The sequence below is a fragment of the Carassius auratus genome, chromosome 32 (genome assembly GCF_003368295.1).
Source record: "Carassius auratus strain Wakin chromosome 32, ASM336829v1, whole genome shotgun sequence".
Lineage (NCBI taxonomy): Eukaryota > Metazoa > Chordata > Actinopteri > Cypriniformes > Cyprinidae > Carassius > Carassius auratus.
Window position 1 is genome coordinate 20,473,950 of NC_039274.1, and position 13,982 is coordinate 20,487,931.

At 39.0% G+C, this 13,982-nt stretch overlaps 1 protein-coding gene across 10 annotated transcripts in view; it reads right to left on the reverse strand.

Moving 5' to 3' along the window:
* Window positions 1-13,982, reverse strand: part of LOC113051797 (neogenin-like) — a 136,572-nt gene that overhangs the window by 5,929 nt on the left and 116,661 nt on the right. For 3 of the 10 annotated variants that reach the window (XM_026215882.1, XM_026215875.1, XM_026215883.1), the window contains exons 13-25: window positions 12,245-12,389; window positions 10,347-10,457; window positions 10,071-10,265; window positions 6,793-6,888; window positions 3,866-4,098; window positions 3,626-3,764; window positions 3,405-3,512; window positions 3,100-3,294; window positions 2,603-2,635; window positions 2,190-2,251; window positions 1,692-1,831; window positions 1,357-1,592; window positions 445-537 (exon numbers count right to left, since the gene is read on the reverse strand). In XM_026215882.1, the coding sequence (XP_026071667.1) occupies window positions 445-537; window positions 1,357-1,592; window positions 1,692-1,831; window positions 2,190-2,251; window positions 2,603-2,635; window positions 3,100-3,294; window positions 3,405-3,512; window positions 3,626-3,764; window positions 3,866-4,098; window positions 6,793-6,888; window positions 10,071-10,265; window positions 10,347-10,457; window positions 12,245-12,389 (1,786 nt within the window). Of the gene's footprint in view, window positions 1-444; window positions 538-1,356; window positions 1,593-1,691; window positions 1,832-2,188; window positions 2,252-2,602; window positions 2,636-3,099; window positions 3,295-3,404; window positions 3,513-3,625; window positions 3,765-3,865; window positions 4,099-6,792; window positions 6,889-10,070; window positions 10,266-10,346; window positions 10,458-12,244; window positions 12,390-13,982 lie in introns of all 10 variants that reach the window. The other 7 variants (XM_026215881.1, XM_026215884.1, XM_026215876.1 and 4 more) reach the window with 6 other exon arrangements.

Genomic DNA, 13,982 nt, shown 5'->3' on the forward strand with positions numbered 1-13,982 from the left:
GCTATGAGATTATGAAAAGCATGGTGCATATATAACATCTGCTCATGCAAACAAAGAACAACACAGATTGAAAGACATGCTATGTTTTTAGGTTAAATAATTGTTGTAGGGCTAGAAACATACTCTAGACAAGTATGCAAATGCAGATGAAAATTCTTAGCTTATCTGTTCTTTTGTCCTTGTTGCGTTAACCTAACTAACTAATTTGCGGAGCAATTGTCAATTGCTCTTCCATGGCTGCAGTTGACCGGAACATTCTGATGCATTTCAAAATGTACTTAAAAAGAGTATGTTTTCTGGCCAACAACTACAATAATGCACTCATGGAAACTTGTTTGATAAGTATATGGTATTGCAAGGAGCATAAATTGTTAAATATCCTAACTGAAAGAAAAGGGGCCAAATTAAGGCTGTCAAGTCCCTGGTTCAGGATCGCACACTTACGCTGAGGGGGTTGTGCATCAAAGGGCATCATCATTTTAGGTCTCATCCCCCGACGGCCAGCTAGTGTAGACATGCTGTCCTCTGATTCATGGCCTGTAAATCAGACAGTGACCAGCAAGTCAGATTGAGATAGGCTTACCCACCCAACAGGCTCCCAATACAAAAGCCATATGAAGACAACCAGCTGACTTCCCAGAGTCAGTTGCCAAGATCATGTGATGTTTTCACTATTGCATTGGGATTCTATTGTTTGTCCATTAGAGAGCAGTGTAGTCACACATATCAGGTAAACAGCAGCAGATGCCAAAACCATTCATGCTACGAAATCAAAAGGCTGCAAGTTTTTCCATTTTAGGCAAGTAACATGCCAATCACAAGCAATAATGACAAATAGTAGACAAGACTTTGAAGCATCCTTCAGAAGCAGTAGCTGGAATGATGTCATGGATTATACAGCAAGTGCAGGCCATTTAAAGACCTCATGAAATGGTAACACATATTTTTTGCTTAATGGATGTTTTCCTGATGATAACAGGAAGTTAGGGCTGGACATATCAAAGGGACTTTTTAGGCAGCCTTGCACAGCACACGAGAAGCAAAGCGTAGCATTGCACCGCGTCCTTAAAATTTGAACACATTGTTTTCTAGGAGTGTACGCACACCGGTGGCTCTGTTTGGCATCTGTCTGCGGCGCACAGCTACATTGTGTTGTACTTGTTGTACAAACTTTTCTAGACACGGTGCAGTACTCTGCTTCTCATCCAGTGTGCAACTGCCTTTATAGCTACTTGCTACGTATAGTCAGTTGTAAAGGGTATTGAAGGAGGGTTCTAATCCGTTTTCAGAAGAGAAAAACTATTAGGTAAAAATATACATTTGGATTTCATTTGGTCTTTAAATCAAAGTTCTTACCACGATAGGAGTTGCGTCTCTGGAGCATAGGATCCATAGAGCCATCCACTGGGGTGATGTCTTGGGAGGTTCGGGGGATTGGTGTGTCAGTCATGACTGGATTGGATTCAGGCGATTTGTCGATAGGTTTTAGCTCCAAACGTTCGTGGTGGATCCAGAGGTCTGGTGGCTTCAGATCTTTGGAATTTGCCTTATACTTGTGGGATCCATTGGTGGACTTGCAGGCTGCACGTTTCCTGGAGATCATATCAAACAATTTACCCTCACGCCAGGACTGAGTACTAGAACTGTTTGTCAGAAGGAAGACCTAAACTTGAACTTTGTGAGGAACTTACTTTTTCTGCTGTGTTGTGGTACGGCGTGTACACAGGAAGGCACCAACCACCACCAGGATGATGGTAAATGCACCCACAGACACAATTATGATGATAACAAGGATGTGGTTATCACCAGTGCCAGACATATCTGTTTTCCCGAAACATGGAAGAACTTTGGTTATAATGTTACAAGAAAATGAAAATTTGTCAAGGCAAACTATGAAAGTTGGTTTTTCAAATTCTAGCCTGAAAGCTTTAAAAACCTTAAAAGTTTATGAAAGAATGGTCTGAAAGACAGAACTATAGAGGGAATTGGTTGAGTGTTAATATGTTGTTCATAAGGTGTTTCTGCATGGTCTGCACACCAATAGGGTGTTGCTAAGTGGTTGCTAGGTTGTTATTAGGTTGTTCGGGTGGTTCCCAGGGACTACTGGTTGGTTGCTACTAGGGCATTTTGCACATTGCTAGGGGCTTTTTACAGTGTAGTTTTGGAAACATAAAAAAACAGAAATTACCAACTGATCCAAAACCTTGTTCTGGTGCAGAGGGTCTTCCTTGTTTCACCAATATACCTGGAGCTACAAGAGGTCAGATAAGAAAAATTGGCAGGTGACATACTGGAATCTGCAGCTTTTTAAGTTCACAATAAAACAGATAAACCACAAGCTGTCCTTCAGAGAAGAGAATCACACTCATCATATGACCAAAATGTGCTTGGGAAAAGACTGTTAGTAGTATGAAGTATTAGTCACACGTGCATTATGCTGATAAACTAGTAATCAGCAGTCAGGCAGGCAAATGTTTTCCTTTCCTGCTATACACCAGCTTGATTTTTCCGTGATTGCTGATACATTTCAGTGTGCAGGGAAAACAAGCTGCTCACTTCAGTTTGAGGACATTAGTGGAAAAAGAGAAGAGAGAGCAATTACCTTGGTCATTAGCCATTTTGTCAGAGGATTCTGCTAGCAGGACAAAGCAGAAGGAGAGGAGACAGGTTAGAGGGAGAGAGGCGTGCAGTCAGAGCTCAGCAGGACCCTATGGGTGGCTTGTGCATGAGCCAGTATGAAAGTTTGGCAAGGTCAGGGTAGACGCAAAGGGTTAAGCTTTAGATTAGGTTAAAAATAGCGTATGTGTATATGGTGACTGAATATATTAAATCCTACTAATTATAATTTAGCAACCGAACCCTGCTGAAAAGAACAGCATGAAATTTCATGCTTGTCCACTTTGGTTTAGGCTAGTTCATCATAGTCTAGTTGGTCTCTTCTGGTTGATCAAGGACATCTTGCTGGTCAAGCCAAATAAGAAACCTGGTGATTACACCAGTATCCCACTGTATTTTTGAAATTAAAAACCAACATATGCTGGTCTTTTCAGCAGGCAGCAGTTATTGTCATCATTCATCAGCCCGAATGAGCTGGTTTACCTTTAGGAGTGCGGAACTGGACGGCGTCAGACATGGGACCCATCCCCTTAGAGTTGCGTGCCTGGATCTTAAAGTAATAGGTGGTATCAAGGGTCAGCTCTTGAATCTGATGGGTAAGCCTGTTCCCCACTACTGGCTCAATGACCCAGTCATGAACCTCAGCATTCACATCAGTGCTGTAATAAATGATGTAACCTGGGACGGCAGAGAAAAAGTGATACGGAGGCACATTGTAATGATCAAACAGGCAAGTTAAACCATTGCTGTCTCTAACTGGTGATATATTTCTAATATAACTTAGACACCTGTTATCTTGCCATTGGCTTCTGAAGGTGGCTGCCAGTTGATGATGATGGTTCGTGGTCGGCCCTCTTTGCTCACTACAGTCACATCTTTTGGTGCAGAACTTGGGACTGGGGAGAAAGATTTGATTGTCCATGGAGAACATTAACATGTACAACATCACTACTTGAGTCATTGAACTGAAACGGATGAGGCCACAAACTGCCCCATCTTGAGTACATACTTGCTTCAAAAGTTGTTCCATGTGCAGTCATGCTCCAGGTGCTTGTCCTCCGGCCCTTGGTCACCATGACCGAGAACTCGTACAAGGTGTTAGGTTTGAGACCCGTCACAGTGTGAGTTAGTGTGGTGGTATTAGCCACCTAAAATTAATAAATCAATGTCAGTGCTATAACAGCCAAAGATTCTCCACCTTCCACTACCTTATTCAGTTTGTAAGGAGCCCAGATTCTGTTAACCGTACCTTAAACTTTGTGTTTGCGGGTATGTTGGTCTTCCAGCGCACTGTGTAGTAACGTGCATCTGTGATCTTCTGGTTCTTGGGCAGCGAGTTGTCCGCCCAGGTGACTTTGATGGTGTCGTAGTTTAGAACGGACGCCTGAACGCCCACGGGAGGCAGTATGGGTAAAGGGTCTGGTACTGGAGTGTATGGAGCATGGAAAAGTTCGTACAAATCAACATCAGGGTCTATGGGGTCTGCAAGCAAATTACACAATGTCCCATGGCAAAAAAATAAAAGGTGAAAAAAGGTGAGCGCGATTACACGTACAAGGGGAGGGTTTTAGGATGGGAGACATGTAACGAAGGGGGAGAAGGGATTAATGGGTTAAATTGTGAGGTGAGGAAGGGAAGATTGTGGAGGCGGGATTGGAAGAGGAGAAAGAGAGAAATATAGGATTAGAACAGAATATCAATTGACAGTCACAAAACCATCCAGAGCTACAGCTACATCTACAATGAGTCGAGGAACTACATCAGCTTGGTTACAGCTACTTCACAAATAAAGAAGGAGAACGATCAGTGGGACAGTGGGAGTTCATTTACACAGAGCCTGGAATACAGTGCATAGTTGTTGAATTGTGAGCAAAATGGTTAGGACTTTGCTGATAGACCTTAGAATCAAATCTAGAGTTTTACATGGATAAAACAATGCTGTTAGGGATAAACTACAGTCTTTACTATTAAGTGTTCTGGATAAAGGTCCTAGATCACACTTATATAGTTTTTTGATACTCATGATTCCTCTCTAAATGTCAATTGTCATATTACAAATGCAATTAAATTTACTATACCTTATAGGCTATGAATTGCAAGGTTAGAAAATCTCATTATTTTGTGTGCTTAAGTGTTCAGCTAATGAAAAAAAAAGGTTGAGATCTGTTGCTCTAATGAATAAGAAAATGAAACGGTTTGAAAAAATCCTGTCTATTAATTTTAATTTGTGGAATCAATGACCTTGTCTGAGTCAAGGTTCTGTAGATGCAATTATTTTGATTATTTCAGATCATTTCAGTGTGGATGCAGCTCTGGTTTTACTGATATGATAGTGTCAAATACCAGCACAACAAGTAAGTCAGGAAGTCTGATCCTTTTATAGATTTAAAGCTGTTTGCCTGCCTTTAAATCACCTGTTTTCCTAAACGCTCCCTCCAAGAATACCAATTTGCAGTGGGAAAATATGCTCTTCAGCTTTCATATGTGTGAAACTGAGAACACATTATTTCTGGCTTGAACATTTAACTGTTTTCAAATGGCAAAGTGGGCTGTTTTCAACAGTGATGAAGCAGCCCCATAGTGAGCACTACGTGAGTTTGAGCTTTTACCTGTAAATGGACTCACTGTCAAACTAGCATGCAATGCCTAACAAAACACTAGATATCAGATGCAAAGTAGCACTCTTTTAATCATACCATAATTCTCTCGCTGATTTTCCTGGAAGTGCTGCTTTTTATCCAGTAACAGAATATTACAAAATATTTCTTTTTTAAGCTAAACGTGTATGCATGTCTATTCTGGTACTCTCAGAAGAGGCAAAACTGTCTACTTTATCTGCTGGAATAGATTACAGCGTTCTTTTTACAAATCTTCAAAGCCCCTGCAGCAGGCTTCCTTGAGTTCATTTCAAGGTAAACCAGGTGAAATGAGACATGCCATGTAGCAAATTGCATGCTGGGAGGTAATAAGAGTGTACCACTGATCAAAACGGGAGGTGAGAAGTCCTCTGGAGTTCAGAAAGTGGCCAGTTGCAGTTTTTCACTCCCTATGCAGTGTGAATCAAGTTCTTGGCACTCTTAATGTATTATTAGTCATATTATGGACCTAGGTAAGCAGAGACACCATATTTAATTTTATGCTAATAAAAACTAGTCAGTAAAGGATGCAGTAGTACATAGAAGTACAGCTGCAACCTACAATATTATGATTACTATTATTTTATAGCCATATTGATATATAACCATAAAATGTTGGATAAATTGTGCAGCCCTACATACAGGCAGAGTAAACCTGATTTATCTGTAGTTTTTTAAATCACATTTTAAAACGCAATCGCAATTAAGATTTTTCTTAACCCTGCTATGAACCATGCAGTAGTTAAAATATTTCCAAAGGAGAAAAAAAAAAAAGTGTCCTAAACCTTTCCGATGAATAATATACAATCTTGAAAAATTACTGGATAAGCACTTTATCCTATTTTTGTACAAGTAGAATGTTTCTAGTTAGTTAAAATCTTTAGGAAAACATTTGGCACTGCATATGATAAAAAAATGTCTATTCCATCTTGAACAACAATGAAATCACCAGTGTTTTAAAACGTTTAAGTACAATCTTTGACCAGTGCTACTTAGCTACATCATGTCAACGTTCACATCGATGGTGGAGTGGCTCGTTTCCTGGATTTGTCTGTCATGTTAAGATGTTCCTGTATGTCGGGTAAGTGCAGTGTTTAATAAAGCCTCTGCATCTCCATCATGCACGGCGCTATTAAGCAGCACTTCAGTTGTGAAGTGCAGACGGCTTTATCTGTATCTTATAATCATGAAAATTCCTCTGGTTGCTAGGAAGCATAGGCATTTAAGACCAAAGGTTTACTGGAGAACTCTTAGGATGCTCTCTAATGAGATCAAACACTCAACCACTGTGCATATCCATAATGTCAACACAATTACCAAGATTTAAGAGAAATGCAGTTTTAGAAGAATTTGAGGCATCAAGCTTCTTGAGGTCTAATTAAAAACTTCTGTTCAACAGACAGGCAGGTGAAATGTTATTTTACAGTAAATGTGGCAATATTTTCCATATTAGGAATACATCAATGGCAAACATGGACGAGTATGTTGGAGCTGTAGGTGAGGTGTGTTATAAGGCTGAGCGGTGCCGGTCGTGACCTACCTGATTGGGGTCGAGTGACGGCGCTCTCATACACAGGGATTCCCTCCCCCACATTGTTGAAGGCCTTCAGTGTGATAACGTAGTGCGAGCTGGGATCTGGCAGGGAGAAAGCAGAGGTGCATATTTGAATACCATCATTGACTCTCGCTCTTGTGTAATTAGATGAATTACAAAAACTTGAATGCAAAAAAATGATGCCGTTTCTTCTGATGATTATTTTTCTCTTTCGTTCAAATGTAATCACAACGGGGTGGAGAGAGGGCTAAATCTCTTACTCTTGAGTACCTCCAATCCATTTCCCCAGTTCTGTTTACTTTAATTCACTTCTAGAGGCAACAGGGCTATTTCTTCACTGCTACTTCATGAAGGTGTGAATGGTTAGAAAGTAAATTAAAATGACCAATTCAGTTTCCACTGAGCTTCCGTGGATAATATGCTGTAGTTCCATGGTATTATAGGATATAGTAATATGGTAAAACTTGGTATGTATTAGGGATGCCAGCGATTAATCGATGATCGATTAATTGTCGATAAGAGATGCAATCGATTAAGGCTATCGATGGTCGGTTAACCGATTCAATGTTGGGCTGCGTGCGGCTCATGCGCACTCAACACGTGCGAGCGGCTGTGAGTGACGGTGAGGATATATAAAAGCATCATCATTCATTCACAATGTACAAATTAAGCTTTTAATGTGATTTAAACTTTAAATTACATTAAAATAGAAACAACATAAAAGTTCTTCAACATTAAAAGCAATAGAAATGTAGTTACTAATCATTTCATCAGATAACTGTTTTATATCGTGCGCTTTGCAGGGCTGCGGGACACAGTGACAGGACAGATAGTCTATTCATTCCTACAACTTGTTAATTCATTCCTACGAATTATTAATGTGGCAATTGTCCATGTTTCATTAATTTTGTTCCCTAAATAACCCATGATTTAAGTGAAATAAGGGAACAAATTAATAAATCGAACGAATTCTTAATTCATGAAATCTTTAATTTCCCTTCCCATGTTTACCACAGTAAGAGATGCGAAAACAGTTATTAAAAGCGAAAGATAATAAAATAAACCTGGGAAATAAGAGGGTTAGACTATGAATATTTAGGAAAAGAAACAATGCCTAAATATACTGAATTTGTGGAAATTCGTGACCAACCGGCAAACCAGAACAAAGCCGCGTAAATGAAGACTATGGGGTCCAAAAGCATGGTCGCGATCTAACATTTTCCAGTTAACCTATTATTCCTCTAATAAACAAAGCTTTTATACCACACTTGTCATAATCAGATCTTATCATTTCTAAATAAATAATTGCTGGATTCAGCGATTAATAGGCGCTGTGACCGACACATTCCTGGAGCATTCACTGCTGTCACTAAACGGTGACGCCGAGCATCGTTCACAAGTTTCTGCATGGACCTGACTAGGGCACAGGTTCTAAGCCCTGGGACAAAATGGGATGCTTTAAGGAAAATTTATAGCCTACTAAGTAATAGGCCCAACATAAAAATAACAATTTGTTTTCATGGTTTTTTTTTTTTTTTTTTAAATAGGCAATGCGAAATATATCCGACTTAAATAGGCTAATTAAGATTAACGGATTTAAAACAGAAGTGTGGGCGCTCCATAAGTTCACAAAAAAGTTTCGATCGTGCCGGAGCCTGCTGCACACGTATATTCTAGCGATTCAAACTTATATCGCAGTCTGTTCATTATCAAAATAAAATGTCAACTAAACATTAAAAGGTTACACTGGTCAGTTTAAATAGACAGTAGTATACCGGTCCACTCTGCTGTTATGCCAAGGACGTTTTTGCTCATATGAAGAGGATCAAGCCTAGTTTACATTATAAATAATAGTTTAACATTCAAATACATTGCGAATATGGAAACATTTCGATTTGTGCCGAATGAGACATGAGCAATAACCTCCAAATAAATCTAGCCAAAGCCGCGCTCGCTCATCCTCGTCTGCACGCATGCACTGTCACGATCTAATGCGCTGTATGCCGGATTTTTAAAAATCTGACATTTTCTAGGACAGAATCCAGCAGGATCAAATTAATGTGAGCAACTGTGTTTTGGTGCAGCAGCGCAGATGTAGTTCACTTAATGTGCAGCGCAGTCACACGCGCTCCACATTTCGGATAATTTTATTTTAAATACAATAATATCAGTTGAAAACATTGCAATTGTGCTTTAAAATACAACAACGAGCACCACAAAACCGTTTAAAGAGGCACGTTCAGCGCTCTCCGTGCGGGATTGGAAACTGTCAACAAAGTAAAATGACTTCAAAAGTATGGCGCGCTCTCTTCATTTTATCAAATGATCATAATCGCATCTATTCATTTTATAATCCTGCTACTAGCATTTTATTCAGACTAAAACCTCTTTAATTCAAGTGAGAAAGCGTTTTGTGTGTGTGTGTGGCTTTTGCACATCCTGTCATACCGCTGACTGCGTGCCTGCAATAGACGCATTTTGCAGTAGCCTATTATGGTTAACGATTAATCGATTAATTGATCGTTAATTTAAACGACGATCGATCATGGAAATAATCGAAATTTGACATCCCTAGTATGTATCATCACAATAAGCAGAAACCTTTGTTTTAACTGTATTATAGTAGTACCACAGTATTATTTTAATTAAGTAACAAGTACCATATTTTATGCATAATACAATTATTTGATATCATGGTATACCAGAATATAGAAGTATTAAAAATTGTAAGTCATTACTATACCATTGTTCTGTAATAAGTACATTTGTATAATCATTTACATTAGACATTTACATTTTATGTCCTTCAGCATACAAAAAAATGGTCAGGTAATCTATGTTCTTCATGTAGTAACATCTACACTGCTTGTTTCTTTTTCTTTTTTCCCCCACAGAAAATGTGATTTAATACATTAAAATAGTTGAATTATGAGTTATTTATTTCCTACAAAATAATAATAATAATTTTATTACATATATTTTTTAATAGATTTAAATAAATATATTTTTATTAATTTTTACTTATATTTAATTTATTTTTTTAACTTTTTAATTTAATTTAAACTCAAATGTTCAATTTAAATGTTCAAACATTCGATTGAAATATTTATTTACTATAAATCATTTAAAAAATTAGTTTCACCCAAAATGTATTTGAAGACTGAAAATGTATCTTCTTGCTCCTCAAAGCAAATTTAGCAATATAGTTTTTCACAAACAAAGTATTTTTTTCGAAGCAGAATTATTATAACAGAGGATCTTACTCAAGTTCTCAATGGTGTAGTATCTCTGTTTGTAGTCCAATTTAATGGTCTTGGCATGAGGGCTGCCGATCCCATAGCCGATGGAGTAACCCCTCACCACAATGTCCTGGTTCTCCGGGGGCGTCCAACTCACTACAATACTGTTCACAAGTGGCCGCACGTGCAAGGAGCTTGGGACATCTGGCACAGTTGTCTCTGAAACCAAAGAACAAGCAAAATTGCACTTCATCCTCCTAATCAAGCACCAGTATACATGAGATATCTGCCTGTTTTTACCATCCAGATCGCTCTCAAACGTCTCAGCAGTGGCCCAGTCTGTGGCCGGACCTGTGCCGTTGACATTAATAGCAGACACTCGCAACATATATTCAGTGCCTCGCTGCAGACCTGAAAAATACATGAAGAACTTCAATACATGCTTTTGATTCACTTGAATCTGCTTCTACAAATCCATGTTCACAAGCTTGGTAAAACAAAAATCCCTTTCAGCTAAAAGTGAACAAATTAACTCGATTGTTAGGTTAGTTAGAGCTTCCTAGGATGATCTGGGTGGTTCCAAGAGCGCCGCTAGTTTAAATCACTAACACTAAGTATGAGCAATAGTAAATGTGAAGCACCATGTCTCAATCAACCAGTCAGCTCATTTCTCTGGAAACAAACAGAAAGATGCTTCACAACGCTCCATGTTTCTCAATCCATTTAACGAGATAAGATCGATAACCACCCCCACATCATCATCATCGGCTCTGCTGTACGACATACTGACATTGCCTAGAATGCTGATTCCACAAATATGTATTACACTGGACTGATACAAAAAACAAAATGAGAATTGACTGATTCCAGAGGCGAAAAGCATTTTATTTTTCATAATTTCCCGTCTGATGCCATGGGCATGTTCTGGTTTTCACAGATGAAGGAATGCCTGCTGTCGTTAAATGAGCCAGAGGTTGTAATTGTTTTAAATTGTTAATAAGCGTCTGCTTAGAGTGTTGAATGCAAAAGTCAGAGCTATTCCTACAGCCTGGTGGGAGACACTCCACTTCAAGCCTTTGAACTATCCAACATCTCATCTCATCTCAACTCAAATGGAACAGAAAACAACTATTATACTCTTTGATGCCAAACAGCATGACTCCCATGAAGCGGTAGAAATCTATTTTGAAATTAATTCTCACTTTTGTTTCATTAATGGATAGAGTTTGTTTCATGAGGCATCTATTTTGTGATATCTTATTTCCAGAGCCGTTGGCGGGGTTGGCATGGCGGCTCAAAAGCACTAGTGTACAGGGGTACAGACAAAATTTACTCATGCCTTTAAAAAAAAAAAAAAAAAAAAAAAAATATATATATATACATATAATTCCCAACCAATGTGGGTTTTTGCAATGGCTGACACTAATGCCAGGTTTCTTGAGCAGGATGGCCAAGGACAGATACACTGAAGCTGTTAATAGATTAAAAAAAAAAAATTATCTGATTAATTATGACACACTAATTCATTATTAAAAATGGGATCAGGGCAGATGAATAAATGTGTCCAATCTGTTCATTATTTTTCATAATTAATTGTGCTAAATTAACGTGAATTAACTAAATCCACAGGCCTATAACAATATCTTATCATGTATGCATATTTTCTATATTATATATAGTGTTCCTGTGGCTCAGTGGTAGAGCATTACGTTAGCAGTGCAAAAGGTTGTGGGTTCGTTTCCCAGGGAACACATGTTAGGTAAAAAATAAATGACAGCCTGAATGCACTGTAAGTCGCTTTGGATAAAAGTGTCTGCTAAATGCATTAATTTAATTTATATTTACAAATATAATATTTAGATAATGTGTAAAAATGTAATATGTAATAAATATATGTAAAAAAAAATGTATAAATTTTTTCAATTGATCTATACAATAAATGAAATATTTAGAAACTAAATTAACATTTAAAAAATATGTACCACTTTTAAACAAACTATTTAAACAAAAAACAGGCAATTTTTTTTGTAATTTGGAAAAAAATAAAAAAAGACAGATTTTGCATTGTCAAGTCTGTCAGTAGATTTTGGAATTGAGCTGTCCATCTGCCAAATGGCACAGTTACTGGCCGAGTCAATAGCTTGAAAACAACCAAATATTTGTCGGTCCTTCTGAGTTTGAAGTGTTGTTCAGCTCACCATCTATAAGCTGATAGAGCTGCGATCCTGAAGTAATCTCCGCCGCCTCGTTCTTCCTCGTACCCTTCCTGTAGCGGATCTTGTAGCCGATGATCTCACCGTTCTGGGCATCTGCTGGCGGAGGCTGCCATCTGACCATGATGCTCTACAAAGTTTACACATTAGACAAAACCAAAAAACTTCTTCAGTATCACACATTCTGATTTCCTTTCAGAGCAATAACCACAGTGTGTCAAAGGGGAGAATTAGCAGTGCATCTCACCCGGGCAGCTACAGTACATGCAAAGTCCCCACAGTAACAAGCCTGAGCGTAGGCATCTAACCTAAGCCATCATCTCCCCGAGGCATCCATTAGAGGATGTGATCGTCTTGCACATTAAGCATGCACGAGTATATCAGTCCTGCAGCAGAGGGCACTGGGCAACCAGCAAAACCAGCCCACACTGAACCCATGAATAATAGATAAAGCTGTGCAGCATAGAGGAGCCTGCGGGAATGCAGTTCAGGATGGATGGAAAAGGCTAGCTGCAGGGCCCGCGGTGCCTGCTGGGATAATGAAGGCAGGGAGAGGGGCCGCCCAGCGTGGGTGGGGAATTAATTAATAGCATCCACAGTTGCAGTGTTCACGGGCCATGAGGGAATAAACCGAATTAAATCTGCACCATGTATGCAATTACTGTATTTCAATTTTCGACCAATTCCAGTTCACCTCGCTAACTACTGCTTGTGTTTTCATCCAAACAAACTTGTTTTAATTGACTTATGGGTCACAAGGGTGCATGGTGCTACCTGCCGGAGTCGCTGTGTTCATTATACACACCCAGACTGAATCCCCCTTGTCTGTTGCGTAGCACCCCAGGGACACGTCGTGAGGGGGTCCCGATACAGTCCGTAGAAGCCCACTAATTAACCATCTTATACAAAACTGGAAAAAGCTTCTGTCTGGGACTTAAAGCCTTCATTATTATACAGTTCTAATTACTGAGCCATAAAACCCATTACAGGCTTGAAAGTGTGTGGATCTATGTATACCCACAATGCAAAGAGACTGCAGTTGAACTGGATTGACACATTATTTAAAGAAAACGCAAGTTTGAGGTATGCCTGTGCAAAACTTGCTGTCATTATTCTAGGGTGCTAGCATGTTCTGAATTGTATAGGGCGTTTTACGTTTAAAAGGAACTGGGAATTAAGACTTTTATGGCTTAATATAACATAATATAACGTAAATTATGTTTCTTTAAAAAATTATGTTTCTATCTAAAACCCATGAAAGATTTCATAATATTTTGACTGTGGGTGGCATCATTATTTCAATGACGATGCCCCATTGTGAGTCTTTTGGTTGTAGTTTTCAGTGGAAGGGCAACAAGAGGAGCCATGTAAGTCTTCAGATTTCTTAGTGATAAGAAGAGGTGAAAAGAATGGTAAGATGCCTGCGGACTAATAAAAGTCCGAAATCTTTGTTCTCTCCATTTTAGCCCTGATGCCTTTGAGGCTTTTAGTAGACCGCAGCTACTGAAAGAGCTTACAAACAGCAGAGACAAGAAACGCTAAATGATGACGCTTGTCATGACGCCGCAGACACTGAAGGAGTTTTTCAGCATGGATTTTACTCAACATCCGAGGGCGTTTAGACTCCCTGTTTGGAAAAATCGATGGGACAACATTTAGGTTAAGCCTATGCTTAAACCCATCGCCAGCTGTAAGCTCTTTCAATAGCTGTGGTCTACTAAAA